Below are 18373 nucleotides of genomic sequence, written 5' to 3' on the forward strand. Positions count from 1 at the left end.
ACTAGAATCTTTGTGAATACCAACAAAGTACTTTTTTTTCGCAAGTGAGTGAAAGTTGCAATCAGTCAGCAATGTTGCTGCTTATCATGAGCTCCGGTCCAGAACAGGTGCCCCCTGTTTAACAACTGGAGAGAATTCTGTAAAGTATATAGATACACTCGTTATACAAGAGCTCTACAGGTTACAGAATGAACCATATTAGCCAAGGACACCCACCATCTGTATATATCATACCACTGCTACACATGCTGATATACTTTGTGCATGATTATGTGATGCGGTGGAATGGCATTTTCGTAAAGAAGCTTGATTTAACTTCTATATAGTCTGATTCTCTTGTGCTTACTGTAGATCTATTTCAATGACAATGACTTGATGAGTGTAAATTCCACAGCAGCTCAAAGGATAATATATACAAAGTCTTGAATGTCTGTCAACATATGTAATACATGTACTTGTCCAAAAAGTATGCCTCATCTCACTGATGTTCAAGATTTACTGGGCAGTTGAAGCAAGACTAATTAAGTTATACTTTTGTACAAAACTGTTGTAATCACAACTCTCCATCAACTGTTCTCCTCCATCAGCTTTTCTCCTGCAGTAATTTGCAAATCTCAGTTAGGGACATCAGATGCAGACTTCCTCGTGCAGGAAATCAAACCCAGATGTTAGGCATGATACATGGGTGCTCAAACACCCAGAAACCTTCACTTCATGGGTGCAACATCAAGTGAATACTAAAAAGGCCAAAATTTACTTATGTGAATCTTTATTTGAATACTTTTCAGGGAATACAGCAGACATGTCTTTATCATAGTTTAATTGCTGACCACTAGGTGTGGAGAGACACTTAAAATTATCTAGTAAAAGAACAGAATGATTTCTTTGCTATAGCAAGGACTTCTTCTTTAAGAAATATGAAGCAAATACAGACTGAGATTGGCAAGACAATCAGCTGCCTTCCAACCTGTCTCACAAAGTGTGCTCTGAATCACACATTATTGATTTTCCAGGAATATTTTTATTGAAGGAACTTGCATAACAAGCACATGTTTGGGCATCATTCTGGTTATGTAAGATGTGTATGGTCATTCTTCTCTATATTATATCCAATGACATGAAAATGAAAGTCTTACATAAGAACCTGGTTAAACTTGATCCCTTAAAAATATATTTACATCTCTCAGTGATGATTAATTAATAACTGTAAAAACAAATTCAAACGATATTTTTCATTCGCTTAATACCTGCAACCATTTGGTATATATTTAGGCTTCAGAAAGTCATCTACAACACACACTTCAAGTGATGTGTTTGTTGTTTTTTTATCGAATAAGACTAACGAATAAAGCGATAATGTTACAATTTTAGTTGGAATATTTTTATTTCACGTCAAGATAAGAAATCACCATTCTGTGACTATAATTACATCCATGAAAGACAGTGACTAATGTGTCTGTTTAAAAACAGCCCCATGAACCTTGGTTCACCAAATGTTAGACTACGTCAGGTTGTCTGTGGTAGCAGCCTTGTGAAGCCCATGTCTGATGCTTCATAGTCATTACGTGTTGGAATATTGCAAATAACAATTACATGGCAAGGATATCAATAAATACACTTTCACTTTTGGTGGGACTTGGATATGTTTCATACAGTTAAACGCATTAAATTAACGCTCATGGACTTTGTTTTCAACATTTCAAAAACAAAAAAATAGAACTGGATCATTACTGATGTCTCTTAAGTCCATAAGTTTATCACAAATGAGATAAAGACGAACTCTACAGACGGAAAGAAGTATTCAACCATAACTACATCCTGAAGCCACTAAACAAATCAAGGATTAGTCCATGTATGGCTGTCAGTATGGGTGAAATAGACTGTCCCACTCACCTGGAGAGCAGATGTGGTAGCAGACAAATTAAGTGAGCTTGGTCTTTGGCCGCTTTTGGAAGCCTGCATGTTAGTTAAAGTAGATATATGCATGAGTGATGGCAGTTAGTGAAGGAGTATACAAGGTGAAGTCTACATACATGTAAATACATAGGTGAAAAGTTAACCTATACCTTGCTGCGGTGAGAGTCCCCTGGGAGTTCAGTAAACCTGACCATTTGAAAAACTGTCACAAGAATCATAAAAAAACATGGACAGTGCATCTGCACAGAGAACAGTCATCAGTAGTTCACAGGACTATCATAATTAACAATTCGTATCGTATTTCTATCAAAGGAGCTTCAGAGAACTTCAAATGTCACCGTAATGGAAATAAAGCTGGCATAAATTGTATGTTCATATCATTACAATTACCTATGACGAAACCGGAAACATAAGAATGGGATTTGCCCAAAAAGATATGCTTGTGTAGGCTTTGTGATTTACTAGAGGATGCTCGCCATCTCACTACACACAGCAGCAGGATAAAGGAAAAACTGTCAAGATGTGCCACAAGTCAGCCATTACTGATTTTACTTTTCAAAACCTTTCCCACAACAAATACTGCATGAGGAATATTTCATAGCTGCGCCTTGGGGTACATCATGAACAACATTAAAAAGTTAAATAGCTTGAATTAGGAGAATTGTACATAAACATAATGTAGGATATATATGAGTAACCAAACCTCAAAATTTGATTGGTTCATCTGTTAAGAAAAGTTAAATTCATTTTAATCATTTTTAGAGAATTTATTACACAAGATGAAATTTGAAAAATTAGAAAACTGACTCTTTACGATTATAAACATTATTCAACAACATAACACAGTGATGTGATGATGATGATATCTGTGAAGCAACAGCCATATTTGGCAGTACATGATCATGCACATGCACAATGGAGATACAATTGCAACATTCATCAAGAACACATTTGTCTGTTGTAAAGATTACATAAAACATAAAAACATTAAATATTTATACGTCTAATAAACAGTTTAGTTAGCTAAGGATCTACACTGAAATTATTTGTGTATGAGTATTTTTATTTGTGTATGAGTATTATAAGGAATAGTATTCAATGGTGTAATTAGCAATAAAGATGATACCAGTTCAAAAGAACTGCTTCATACACAGGTTCCATTTCAAACTGACACCTTCAGATGCACTGATACCAGGACCTTCAAAATGATCAACATTTTTAAGAAGAAATTGTGTCCTCCATTTGATACTAAACTACTAGCAACTTGGACAAAGACTCCTGAGAACACTACATCTGTGCATCTCGATGTGACCAGCTCTCAATGGTACCATTACTTCAGCACTACTGGGTATTACATGAGGTCATCATATCAAATAGTTGTTTCAATGTACGCCAAATTCACGCTCACTCATAAATGGTGACAGAATTAAGCGCAATTGATTTCAGCCTAAAGGCACAACTGCTCACATTTTCAACAATATTTGGGCCTATATGATATATATTGGGCATATGCACTCACTCCAGATTCCCACTGATGCAATAAAAGACTTATCATCCCTTACAACTTGCCTGAAATTGAAACTTCGAGGATAGAAAAATTCCAAACAGATTACAGTTGCCATGCATGGAATGTGAACAATTACTCCGCATGTCAAAAACTGTCACATGCAGTACTGTCAGTGTTTGAGGAATCTGTTTAATTCACAAGTTGCACATATGTTTCTGTGCCAGACAATGGCAACATTCTGTCTAGAGTTCTTTCTCCAAAGACGTTATGAGATATTCATACAGAGCACTCCGAGGGACATTGCTCTATGGGGTTCGCTTGCAATAATGTTTGGCCACTAGAGGGATCGAGAGTCAGCTTAGTGCAACACTGCATTAATTCATTCAAACTTTTAAATCTAATATCATGATCAAGATACATAATTTTGCTTGAAATAAGTTATATAGTACCTCTGGGATTATAACTAAATGGGAGAAATGTGTTATCTATTTTCAGAGAAGTGTGATTTGAAATAGTGCCTCAAAGGAAATTTTCATCACATTTGATCGAAAAAATATAATCCCTTTAGTTTGTGTCTATACTTTTTGCACTTCCATTGACTGGCTGCAGATAATAAACAACATGTCACAAACAGTATTTGAGATGAACACTTATGAGTAAACTTGTTCATGAACAGGTAAAAGCAACCTGTTTTCTTACACTTATGGGCAGGTGACAAAGTTCAAGGTACACTGCTGAAGCCAGGAATTGTCATGCTGGAGAATACCTACAACCGTTTATTGGTGAGTAGTTGTGTACTGCATTATGAGTTGTCTACACACACTATATATAACAGAGAATCACCTATGATTACTACTCCCACATGTATTTTGTGTGAAGGTTCTAATAGTTCTTTAACAGGGCCTTATCTTTAGCTGTTATTACTGACAATATGATATGTCACAGAACATGTCAACAATATTCTCCTTTTTCTGTGTTACAGAAGGTACATAGTTCAAAGATATGATCAGGCAAAACAGAATATAGCATATGTAGTATTAATAATGATAAGAGTTCATAAAATATTAACAACATTTAGTTTTCAACAACACCAAACAATCAAAGAGAAACCACCAAAAGAACTGGGGGGAAAAGCATGAGCAAGAAATTGCAACGAAATATCCATCACATCAGGATATGATTGAATAATACATATTTATTCAACCACAACAACAAAAACATTACAAGACAACAACCAAAAACTCAATCCCCATATGCACAATATAATCTTTTTAAGTACTCTTATGCTTGGTGTTACAAGACCATATTACAGAGGTTGTCTTTGTTTCAGGCATTATCGGGATTCAAATGAGTAAAAAATTATAAACTAAAGGAAAAATGTCTTTTCATTCTTCAGAAGCTTGTTTGGGATTGTGTATGTTTATGTAGATTATCAAATTAGTAAGGTAGTTACACTGGAATTAATGAGACAACACATAAAGTTACAAGTATGTGTTGCTATTTGTCAGAGTTAAGATATCTGGCTGAGTATGTTGAACACTAACCACACAGGAACTACCCACACACATGATGATGGGATCATCTGTGGGGATTGTGACAGTCTATTTTTCATGCTTTTATCACCTTACCCCCCCAAAAACTGATCAAAACATTACTTTATACTTAAAGAAATCCGAAGTACAACTCATTTCATCCCTTCCCTATTGAATTTCAAAAGAATGGTGACATGTCTCTTCTGGTAAACTTGTGAATGAATTTGGGTATCAGATATCTTCTATCAAAAATTGTGGTTTGTAATTGGCATTGAGATCAGTGTTTGGGGATGAAATTATTAAACTGTTTCCAGAGAAATCATTTTGATTTGTTACAATTACAAAACTGTCTGACAGGAGTGCTCTCATACAATCAACCTGCAGTGATCTCCCTTGCCTGCTCCAATGATCCCATCATCCAACATTACCTACTGAATGTATTCTAGCACTACAGGTATAACTGAAGGGGGGCCCTGGATGCACAACAGTTATGTACATGCATGCAGCTTACCAATGCAGTTGATTTCACAACGGTCATGTACGATTTTAAAGGGTGTAGTAGAAATAAGGATCTCTATAATTATTCTAGGACAAATGTAGTTTTCAAAAAAATATTAAAGACATGTTTGATTAGACCAGCTCTTGCCAAAGACTTATCAAAAGACCACAATTTGAGAAAATGAACCATGATACATTTTAATGTAATGAGCTACAATCTAGAAGCAAAGGGAGATAACCCCATCACCAGATTGTGGTTTACACAGGCAGAAACAAAACACAAACATAATGGTTAGTTGAAGCAGACCAAAATAAATGACATGATGAACTGACGAAAATGTGAACGGAAATGACAACTAAATGATGTTTTTGATGCCATTAGCCAGTAAATGAACCATTTGATTAAAAAATATTAACAAGACAAGAACTATAGAAAATCTGAAGATACTAAATAAATCCGGAGAACTCTACCATGCAAGGAAATCATAAACAGAGATCTAGGAACATCCATCCATGTATGCAAAAGTTCACCCATTATGCCAATGAATGCAAATAATCCAGAGCATAAACTTCATGGTCTTTCAATAAGCTATGGCAAAGAACTGGTCTTGACACTCGTGAAAAGGGACACAATATCGAAAGAATTCCACGGCAATATTGTTCACACTTGATTACTCTGACCAATAAAGCGTGATGAAAGAAAAGCATCAGTAAGTGAGCATGTACCTGATTGGCCAGGGAGGTTATGCCCAACCTTACCCGGCTCCGGGATACACTAGATGCGGTTGAGCTGACCGAACTAATTGACTCCTGGCTTCCTGATCGCTCACGTGCACCACGCAAGCTGGTGTTTGCTAAACTGCGGGACTGAGGGCTAGGAGTTGCCCCTCCTGCATAGCGGGCAACTTTGTGTATTGGGGCAAACAACCCGAAGTTGGGGCGGCAATCAAAGTACCTGGAAAAGACAATGCGTGACAACAAGTTTGAGAGTGAGAGGATATGTTGGGTTTAACAGTGCTTTGAAACACAGTCACAGCATCTCATCATGCAAACGACACCTTGATACCATGAAGCTACCACTTGATAGGCTACCCCAATGCACTTATAAACAACTGAATTGTTCTGCAACCACATAATTTCTTGACATGATCACTCATATCACAAAGTGTTGGAACGTTATCAAGGGTAATACCACTTCATGATGAAGTTTTGGACAGCTAGAAACATTATTCGACATAATGACCATTCATTTTGGTAATAATTTATACGTTTTGCTTTGCTTTGTTCTGTTGTAAGTGTAACACATGTAATATATTTCTTTGCAAAAAATATTTCCTGACTAACTGGGTACAACCATCAAAAGGCCGTGAGATATTCTGCCAGTCATGGACTCAAGGACCATCAGATAAGCAGACTTCAGCTTACCTTTTACCAGCAACTGCACCATCATTCTTCCCCTGCGGATCATCAAGTTCCACGCCTGCCCATTCTCCTTTGGCAAAATCGGTCTGTCCCACGTATCTCAGGATTCCACATTTGGACCCGCTCACAATAACACGATCTCCAACCTTAACCCCATGCTTGGTCATGGCAAGGCCTCCTCGATGCAGATTGGTGGTGGAGGTAGGTGGCGAGTCTTTGTTCAAGCTCACATTTGAGCCTGATTTGGACTTTGATCCAGAGAGTCCAATTCGTGGAGTCTGTGAACGAGCAGGTGTGTGGTTTGATGTCCCATTTTGGGCACTGCTCTGGCTGGTGGATGTGTCGCTCCCAGCTTCGGCAGGTTTAGGTGTTGGGGCTGAAACCAGACCTTGTGTCCGGGACAGTTTTGATAGACGAGAAAACACACCCTTCATTGGCTCACACTGAAAGTATCTCACCCCAGCTACACTGCCATCATTTTTACCTATTGGCTCATCAAGGGCAACCCCAGCCCATTCTCCAGGAGCAAACTGTGCTTCCCCAATGAATGCAATCACTCCTGGCTTCGTTCCTCCGACCCACACACGATCACCGATCTTAAGATCATCTGTGCCATTACCTGATGGAGGTGTGTTTTCTGGACCTGAAGAAATGATGCCAAAATTATAACCATGGTTATCACCATTGATCCCTATATATTGGTATTCACTTCTAAACAAAGCTACAAAATATTTCATATAAGCATAAATGAAACTCAAACTACCACCACCTTGTCCACTTGTGATATCAGTCCACACAAGTGGTTTGGAAGATACTAAGGCTGGTACAGAAATACTTCCTCTGAAGATAAACAAACTGATTCCTATAATTCCTCTATGTCCTCCCGTTACAACAGAAATGAAGACATGAACCGAACAGGTTCAAATGTGAAGGAACACAGAGTTCATCCCTTAATCTAATCTGTCATGTATGTCTAACATGCACATAAAGACCATGTATTTGCACTAAAGATGTATTAAACTTTCAATCTCAGATGTCTATATGGCTACAATTTCAATATACAGAATGAGAAATCACAATATTCAAAGGAAGCTCTGCATGCTGACATGCAATGGATACTAAAAGGAAACATAATGGTCACCATGCATCTGGACACACACTTGGTCTGCGTACTGAGCACAGACATTTCCTATACATTTTCTTATACATATTTTGGAACTCAAGTCATATGTTGATAACTGTCCAACACTATGGTAACCTCCAGGAACTGGAGTGAATGCTGCTTAAACCCTCACCACCAGTGTTCCTTCAAAAACAAGATCCAATCCATCAGGTTCACAGAGACTAGTCTGAACCCTAGTCTGTCTCAGTTCCTGAGCCATATTATTTTCCCCATCCAAATAGCCCTTGATGGAGTACTAAAATCCCCAATGAAGCAAGTTCAGATTTCCTCAGGTTCACAGTGTCCAAGCTCAAGGGGACTCCTTTTCAATTTCAGAGGAATTATATGTTACTGTGAATGCTGTCCAAATGAAATGCATTCAGAGGCTAATTGTTAATCTACCTTCGACCTGCTTTAATAAAAGATGTCAAGCCCCTAGACCTGGAAGTGTTTCACAGTTACATACCTACTTTGTACCCTGCTGAACATTCCTTTGATGAAACCATAAATAATCATCCATATCAGAAATGAGAAATTACTGATGATTCGTTTATGTAATCACTGACAAAGAGGTACTAAAGAAGTGTATGTCACAAAGGCATATTCCGTCTTTCTGTGGAACATGTCATAACCAAATATGCACTAAGACGACATTCACTGTTTTCTACTTCAAAACAAAAGATGAAAAAATAACAATAAAACCCATGTAAACTATAATATCGTACGTATGCTATATAAGGATCAAAATAACAATCCTAAACAAGGATCAAAATAATACAGGTGATTTTGATGCATTAGTTTCAATGTCTTAAATTTATCAGAAAGAAGAACAACCTTTACATTTTGAAAGTACAAAAGGAAAGTGTTTTCATGTGAAATTGAAATCATGCTAAGGATATGTCCTTGATAACAGAGTATGTGTCCAGGTGTGTGGCCTTGATGACCAACATATCCTATTTATCCTTATCATTTCCAATTACCAACATATTTCTTATATGTCTAGACAGCTTGGAAACCAGCCTCTCAAATGTCAGATTTGTAGCAGCAGACATACTTGTGCAATACATCTGCACCAAAAATTCTAAGTGGAAAAAAGAGGTAGGCTCATGAATCACATACCCAAAGCTCCAAACTCATATTTTCTGTTACGTTTCTTCCATTTTATATTCTGTGTTTCTGTCATCTATTAGATGGCCATGCATCCTTTTTTAACACTTCCCACTTTGAAGTCAAGATAACTGATGAAACTAGTATGAAACTAGTATGAAACTAGTATGAAACTAGTATGGAACTAACAATAACAATTACCATGAATCTCAATGGAACTTTTTGTACTTCTCAACTGACTTTATACTTCCAGGTTCTTTGAAACTGAAGGGTACAACTGTCCAAATAGCTGCCATATGCATATTTTCTGACACCGAAAAAACTTCAGAAAGAACAAACTAGGTGCCTGTTAGTGCTATACGGTTTACTGCGATGTCCACCTTCCTATTTCTCATGCCTATCTTCCTTTTTTTATTTTTTGTTGATAAAAAGTGGACAGACAAGTTTGCATCAGGACTGGTGATTTTTTTATTGGCTGTCAGGCTTGGAACTTTGGGAGTTTTAAAACTGCATATACACAGAAAAAAACACTTTCATGTAATCTGCTTCTTCAATGTCACCAAGAAACAGGACACATGGTTACAAACTACAGCAGGGAAAAATGACATATGTTTCACACCAATCAATAATGATGACATCCACGAAAATTCTTAAACATGTAACAAATTTTTCTGATGAGAAAATATACCTTTAACATTGGACAAAGAGCATCAGACATCTGGATGAATGCTTACTTCCTTAAACATAGAGACATTTCACAACTGCACTATAAACCAACTCAAATGTCAGCTTAAGGCATTTGGGTTGTCCCTTTAAAAAGTTCCTTGTTGTGTTACCTCGGAGATGAGGAGGATGGTTTGTCGAGTATCTCTCCGCCTGACTGGCTGACAGCCCAGCTGTTCTCTTAGCTAGAGCACCTTCAATAAACAGCACAAACATGCAACATCCACAGCAACAAACAGGCAAAAATAAGGAATATATCAAGCAGAAACAAATATTCTCACTCATAATACACATCAATAGAGATAAAGCGCAGACATACAAGCTGAAAGGAAACTGAAAGAGTTTAGCATGAAACCAGAACAGGAAAGACTACAATATATGTCAGGTTAGTGGAATCCTAATGTATATTCAAACTATTCACAATACAAGCTAGCTTTATGGATAGCAATCATAAAAAACCATTGGCACTTGTCTCAATGCTAATGGTTATTGTAAAAACATTTAATAGGTTCCAGAATTCAAAATGTTTTAAATCGAAATTAGATTGGTAACTGAAGTGAACTGACAGTTAAATGGTCATACGAAATATCTGAAGAAATTTGTTTGAGTGAGTATGGTCATATGCTACTTTCAACAGTATTCCAGCAAATGGCAAAGGACACCAGAAATGGGCTTCACACATTGTACCCATGTGTAGAATCAATCCCAGGTCTTCAGCATAATAAGCCAATACACTAACCACCAGGCTACACCACGCCCTGAAGGAATTTGAGAGAACTTAACAAAATTAGACTATATGTGAAAACTTAACACAATCTTTTTTTTCCAAGAGTACTCTGATTGTTACTCTTTTTGAATGTTCAGTAGACAATCATTAATAGTTTATATTGTATTTCCTATGACAAATTATGTATGGAATATGCACACGAGTAATTACCCTTGTGTAGAAAATACACAGAAGTACTTGTATTCATGTGCTAATGGCAAATATTTTTTTTTGCAGAAAACACTTCATCAGTAACCATTTGTCAGCCTGTTCTAGTTCGGTCAAAAAAAAAAAGTATTTGGCAATATTTGCCCTTCACTTCATGCCTACTCAAATTCATTTTAATATTAGAAGCTCCTTACATAATCTCATTCTTCTCCTCAATAGCTCAGGAAAGTAAACCTTTAATGACTTAACCCTTTAACAAACAAGTCTGATTTCATGTACTACCAGTTATAAGTTCAGCCGTACCAAGCAGACACATCGGAATTTCAGACAAGGAGTAAGAGGAACTGCTATATAAAATGAAAGTGAAGGTTTCCAGAGGAGTGTGTGTGTGCATCTGGCTTTGTCTGGGAGCGTTAAGCTATCTTGCATGAGAAAACAGCTGACGGTGTCATGTACAGTATGGTTCAAAATTATTGAGAATAGCTAAAGCATTTCATATTATTAAACGAGAACAAATCAGATAAAATTGAATGTATTGTGAAAGTGAACTGACCTTTTCATGTTGTGTAGGTAACAATTTAATATTTTATCAAGTCTCCTTGAGCTTCACGGCACAGTCTAAGACGGGTAGGCATACTTCCTATCAGAGAGGTTAGTGTCTTGTGAGTTATGCTGACCCAGTATCGGACCACTTCTCTCTTCATGTCTTCAATTTTTGTCAACCCCTTTTGATTCACACATTCCTTCATCATCCCCCAAATGTTCTCAATGGGATTTAAGTCAGGACTATATGCAGGAAATGGTAATGCAGTCACATTTTTCTCCTGAAACCACTGCTTGGCATGTTTTGCGGTGTGTTTAGGATCATTATCTTGCTGCAAAATCCAGTCATTTCCATAAAACACATGTGCACTTGGAAGCAGAAAATTATCTAATATGTTAGTGTAGCGTTGACTTGTCAGATTTCCCTCAAACACACACAGTGGGGTCGTTCCTAATAAGGATATCCCTCCCCATACATGAAACTTTGGGCTGTATTTAGGTCGTCGATACAACGGTGCTGACGCAGACTTTGTCAATATTTTCACATTATTGGGATATACCCATATTGAGCTTTCATCAGTAAAAATGACATTTTCCCAGTCAAAGTTTTCATGTGCCAAACACCACTCAACACGCCTGTCTTTATGTTCTTGTTTCATGAGAGGAGAAAGAATTCCAGTCTTTTTCTCCCATCCAAGATCAATCAAATTTCTTCTAACTGTAGATTTTGATACAACTGTTGATCCCCTTTCTATCATTTCATACCTGATGTTGGAGATGCTTGCCCTTTGCTTTTTAGACGCTAAAATTCCCAGCCGGACGCGATCTGAGAAGTCCAATTTTCTGGGTCTCCCTGCTCCTTTCTGATGCCCAAAATCCTGTCCCTCTTTAAAATTCCTCCTAATCCTATACACAGTAGAAAGAGGAGTTCCTGTTCTCTCTGCCAGTGTATTTACATCATCAGTTCCTTGATTACACAACTCAAAAATCAACCTTCTTTTATCTTCAGCAGACATTGTTGACAGTGCTGAGGAAAATGACGTCTGCTACAAATTCAGGGGAGGTAACTCTAATTGTACTATACTCAGTAGGCCAAGATGAGTTACCTCCCTTATACCATTACTTAGTTTTAAGTATCAGTGAATCAGTTGAGGTGTTAGGATAGCTCAAAGTAAGAAGAAAAATTCTCAATAATTATGAACCAGACTATATTTATCAGTTAGACAAGCTATGACATCTTCAATCTCAACGACCGCAGCTTTATGTTAGCATAGCTACCTCATCAAAAAGTTGAGGGGAAAAATTCCTGTAATTAAAACAGACACCGATGAAGCTTTGATGATGCATTTATACAGAAATTGGCATTCCAGATTTGGCAAATTCATGGCAAATGAAATTTAATTTTAAAAATTTAATACATTTTGTTTTCTAATTATTTGAAATGTCTCAGTATTTAAGTGTTATGTTTTTCATTATTATAAATATTCATAGTAAATTTACTTATTCTGTTTTTCATATGAATAGCAATTCTTACTACCCTATTATCTTTAGAAATCTGTAACTTATGGTGTAAGCTTAAATTTTAGCTTACTAATCAACAGCAACCAAGGTTTGTCAAACAAGATGACTAAAAGAAGGGGTCAGACTCACTGACAAGGTTGATGCTATCATTGCTATCACATGAGTTACATAAATCAGTGCCCGTGATGTAAATACTGGATTGTCTGGAGCAAATGTGATTATTAACAGACTGCCAACATATTGAGTCTAATGGAAAACATCATTGTGAATGATCAGTTCAGTAACTGATGCATAATGTTATTTCAGCTATAGGATAATGCATGACAAATAATGGGAGTTCCAACCACTGGCTGACAGCACAAGCCTCGATTAATATCAACACACAATCAGCCAATAACAGAATTTCACCATCCAATCCATTCTAGCTGACTCTGACACTGACAATAAAATCGCAGGAATACAAGGAGGGCAACCATTACTGAACACTTCCTACATTCGGAAAAGAGAGTACGAGAGAATGAATGAGTGAGTGAGTTGGGTTTTACATTGCTTTCAGCAATATTCCAACAATATCATGGCTGGGGACACCAGAAATGGGCCTCACACATTGTAGCTATGTGGGGAATCATTACCCATGTCTTTGCCATGACGAACAAACGCTTTAACCACTTGGCTACCCAATTGCAACCCACAAATTTGGAAAAGAGCAAGATAATGAAATGATTTGCTGTATGTCAATTTACTATATATGGCTAAAAGTCTTTTTTGAGAGTATGATAAGTTTAATAGAAATTGTGTTGTGACTATTGTTGATTTGATCTCAACCTGCCAGAAATTTATTTCTGTAACACAGAACAATGAACCTTGTGCTAAGAGACTCATTGCACAAACTGAACTGACTTTATAACTAGGCCCAATTTCAATATTGATTCAAACCAACAATTTGTGATATAGACAAGAAGTAGATAACATGTGTAAATGATACAGAGGTAGAAAACTCATCTTGAGGATGTGGACCAGAGGTTAACAGCTTGTGAAAGAGATAAGACGAAAGGGAAATAGCTCATGAAGAACATACAGGCAAAGGAAAGATAACTCACTAATAAAACAGACATGTACCACCTGCTAACAAGTAATGAATGTGACATGAAGATGATATAGATGCCAGTTAGAAGAACATGAAGAAGATACTGACTATATGTATTATATATAGTTTTCATTCATAAATGAAGATAATAAATATTTCTTCCATGACTGGACTCAATGCTAAGTGTTACATATTACTTTAATTCTTTTAGTTTACTAAACTTGTACGGAAAATCAAAGAACCAGTTAATTATAAACATACACAATCTACATGATGTTATTATTTATACAGTTTAGTTCAGTCATTTTTTCAATTGGTTTGCAGTCTAGGGTTTTGCAACATCTGTTTTGTAATATCTTATAACAGAAGCTGGTAATAAGTTTAATTAAACCTTAACATATTGTCATTTTCATTTTTACAATTCAACAATGCTTTTAAAATAATATCTTCCTGTATTTCAGACCATGGGTGCTGAAAATACTTTCTGCAATGTCAAAAAACATTGAATCAAACGTGTTTAGTCCAACTTCATTGTTGATCTATCACAATTACACTTCAAAGCCAAAATGCAAACATGCCTTGGACTATTAAGTACACACATAAAATGACAGCAGTCAACAAACACTGACATTTTCAAACTAAACATTGCAGTGTCCATTCCACATCAATGTTCCCATCTTGTTCCAACACACAAATTTACAGTATAATTTCCAAGATGATGTATGTCCCTGCAATAGATTAACAGTAAACTTACATATATGTACAATACCCTATCTGGAAATATGCAAATTGTGTTACTGCTTGGCATAGCACAAGATCTTCAAATGAAACTCATTAACTAAAAATACAGTTTAGGAGAATCGGACCAGTGGCCGATATTAGCACTGTCAGTATGAACACAAAAACATGGTTTTGCTTGTTACTACATTTAAAATACCTTCATATTTTCCTAGTAATCCCACTTTTGAAATGTGAATGAATACTGCAACGTACTGATATTTGTAATAACATGAAAACAACTGCAGAAGAGAACACTTCAGAATGCAAAGCAAGAGAATAAGCAGGATATATAACAGTGGCACAAATACTGCAGCTCACCTGTGTGTGTAGTGATCACATTCAATTATTTCACAGATTAAAAAATACCAGTGAAATGGTGTATTGTGGTGTTAGCAGAACCATATATTTTGCCTTCAGACTGGTATACTGTAATGCAATCCAGAAATTCGGTCTTTTCTGTTTTCAAACTGTTATTTCTATCTAACTATAAAATGAGAGTTTTGTTCAGTTTTGATTAAAAAATATCATGGTTATTTATTTCCATGAACAATGAAAGGTTTGCCTCACAGGGGCTTGTAGTGCTACAAATAACACATCCTAGGTCCAACACATTATGTACATAATGGCTATCAGTGAAAGAGTGTTGGGCCTAAGTCATGTTATTTTCCACAATATAAGCCCCTGTGGTTTGGCTTTTGCTGTCAGTTTTCTGCTTTTTGATCACATCGCATGTACCAATCCAAAACTAACCAAACTGAAGGCCTTGAACCACAAAACACACCATATCATTGTAAGAGAGTACCATTTCACAACTATTGAAAATACAGTTCTTAAACTGAAGCTGCTGTCACTCTTCTTCTGGTAATATTTTCTGCATCAATACTGAAGATTAAAGTATTAACAAAAAGACAAGTCATCATAAGATGACATATCCCCTCGGCCTCCACCACTTATTTGAAAGGACAAATCATCTGAAGGTTACTTGATGTTCAGATTAAGTCTGAATAGTTTCCATGGAAACCATGAAAAATAAAAATGCCATATATTTGAAAACATCAAAAGGTACCCTACCTTTTGCTGCTTTCAAATATATGGCATTTACATATTTTAGGTAGGTACCCTACCTTTTGCTGTTTTCAAATATATGGCATTTATATTTTGGTAGGTACCCTACCTTTTGCTGTTTTCAAATATATGGCATTTATATATTTTAGGTAGGTACCGTACCTTTTGCTGTTTTCAAATATATGGCATTTATATTTTGGTAGGTACCATACCTTTTGCTGTTCTTCATAATAGCTGCCATGTTACTGTAAAACCATTCTGACCTTAACGTTTCTCATTGGTTGGAAGTTCTAGCTGTATTGCATGGAAGAATGTTCCAAAATGAAAATGTCAAATAAAAGTAAAAAACTGAAACATCAGGAAAATGCACAAACTACGAATATTCTAAACTTCAGTGCATTCTGAACAATACAGAATGAGAGTTATTTGAGACATAATGGCCAATAACCATTGTTTTTCAATATCACCAAGGATATCACTGATGCCAAGGGATGATGGACGAGCATGCCATGACATAACCTCACTTTGACTACAGTCAGGTGAGATACAGATCTGACAATGTATTTTACAGTGAGATGAGCACTGAAGCAAGGATGTGTTTATGGTAGTGTGTGTGGCTTACTTTGGGGCCTACTTCCTGACCCAGGTGCGGGAATCCCGGAGTGGCGCTGTGTCCCAGACCCTGGCCGCGCTATCTTGGTCGGGGCCTTCAACCCCGTAGGACGCGGTAGGCTCATTCTGAGGATGTATCAGTAACTGTTGCTGCTGCAAATACATAAAAACATACATTTTAACCCAACCAACAATCTCATTGCTATTGAACTCAATAAAGGTGCTGGCTGTCAACTCACCTGGTAATATCAACAATATTTTCCTGAACAGTTATGGAAAATAAACCAGTGCACTGAGTTCAAAAGCTGAAGCAGCTATTTCATAACAGGTCAAAGCACTGTGGCACCCGATCTGTCTCACCCTGTTGTCTACAGACTATTCAGTTATTTCCTAAAACAGTAAGTGAATAGTTTTTCACCCGTATGGTGATGCATTTATCACAGAGACAGTCAGATATATCATCATAGGTTGTGATGAGCAGGGATGGCAACGGCTACGGGGATGGGGGACAGAGGTCCCCAACTGGGTCCAGGATTGATTCATTTGCATTTAAATCCAGATTTGCAGAAAATTGCCATCCCTGGATGAGTGTCAGAAGCACGAAGTGAATGACACATCAGTAACATATTTACTTTTAGTATTCTTAGAATATGCTAATGGCATCCCTACAGTAGCCAATAAGATGAGCATCACTTCCCTTAGTTGTGTACAGCAATGGAAAGGGCTTCATCATTCTAACAAGAGGTGACAATTTCAGAAAGGTTTACTCTACCTATCAAAGAATATGAGAGATTTCTTAGAATTGAACTTGCTTTTTATCCCAGCCCAGACAGGACACCTTTGTAGAAACATCAACATTGTTCCAATTTTCAAAAGCGGAGCACAGGTCTCACTCAAGACATTTAACAGAAACAATCTGGACACCTGTAAGTAAACTGACATTTTGCACAGAGCCTGTTGGTAACTGCCGCTTAGACAACATCTTTCACACTTAATGTTACCTAAAATGGATGTAACTGAAGTATATACTGCTTCAAACTTTGCTGAAACAAACTCGCTATGCATCACATATTTCAAAATGAATAGACCCGTGAAGATCTGGGAAAGAACCAGCCTTCAGTTACTCTTGCTTGTCCCAAAAGGCGACTAATGGGATTGGGTGGACATGCTCCCTGACTGGTTTAAAGATGTCATTGTATCCCTATTGTGAAAATAGATACTTTTGATCACTGGACTGTCTGGTTCAGGCTTGACTATTTACAGGCCACCACCATACAGCTGGAGTAGTGCTAAGAGCAGCATGAAACTGAACTCACTCAGTCAAAAGGAATATTATTTTCAACACAAACTAATTTGAAAGACTATTCACATTGAATCATATTCTAATCAAACATAGTTATACAATCAGAGTTTACAGTATTTAATTCATGGCAGAAAGGTCATTGTATATTTCATTTTTTTATGTTTTCCATGTTGGCACATCTGTAAACCGAAAAGAAGAAAACATCAATCCATGAATGATAGTCAAAGAGTTTGTCCCCACACATAATTTACCTGTTTGTCATAACATACAATAAACATTTTCTTTATAAACACAATCAATAAATACCAAAATATCTCACTAACATTTATTCAGTCATACCTCAATTCCATGTGTCATACAAATTCTCAAACACAAACATCACTCTTCGTAAAGTGATCTTGTAAACCACCTGATACTTCAAGCAAACTAACAGTTTCATGAAGCAAGCACAAATTTGTATAGATGCTCAAGACAATCCTTACATAAGGCAAAGCAAGCTTCAAGTAATGTTGGTTTGTTGACCTAGGGGGTAGAGCTCAGTAATCTCAACAAAGAACCCAAGTTGGACACCTTTCTGACATCCCCTCCTTGCTAATCAGGTGAAATACCAACAACTTACTTTCAAACATCTGTTGCAGGGGACTATCTCAAAAGTAATAA

The 18373-nt window shown here is 36.8% G+C and overlaps 1 protein-coding gene across 7 annotated transcripts in view; it reads right to left on the minus strand.

Moving 5' to 3' along the window:
• Window positions 1–18373, minus strand: part of LOC137296770 (CAP-Gly domain-containing linker protein 1-like) — a 95722-nt gene that overhangs the window by 50673 nt on the left and 26676 nt on the right. For 2 of the 7 annotated variants that reach the window (XM_067828629.1, XM_067828620.1), the window contains exons 3-7: window positions 16421–16563; window positions 9982–10062; window positions 6880–7519; window positions 6181–6409; window positions 1894–1956 (exon numbers count right to left, since the gene is read on the minus strand). In XM_067828629.1, coding sequence (XP_067684730.1) covers window positions 1894–1956; window positions 6181–6409; window positions 6880–7519; window positions 9982–10062; window positions 16421–16535 — 1128 coding nt within the window. In that variant the 5' untranslated portion in view covers window positions 16536–16563. Of the gene's footprint in view, window positions 1–1893; window positions 1957–2620; window positions 2642–6180; window positions 6410–6879; window positions 7520–9981; window positions 10063–16420; window positions 16564–18373 lie in introns of all 7 variants that reach the window. The other 5 variants (XM_067828643.1, XM_067828636.1, XM_067828652.1 and 2 more) reach the window with 5 other exon arrangements.

The sequence above is a fragment of the Haliotis asinina genome, chromosome 1 (assembly GCF_037392515.1).
Source record: "Haliotis asinina isolate JCU_RB_2024 chromosome 1, JCU_Hal_asi_v2, whole genome shotgun sequence".
In the NCBI taxonomy this organism is placed as follows: Eukaryota; Metazoa; Mollusca; class Gastropoda; order Lepetellida; family Haliotidae; genus Haliotis; species Haliotis asinina.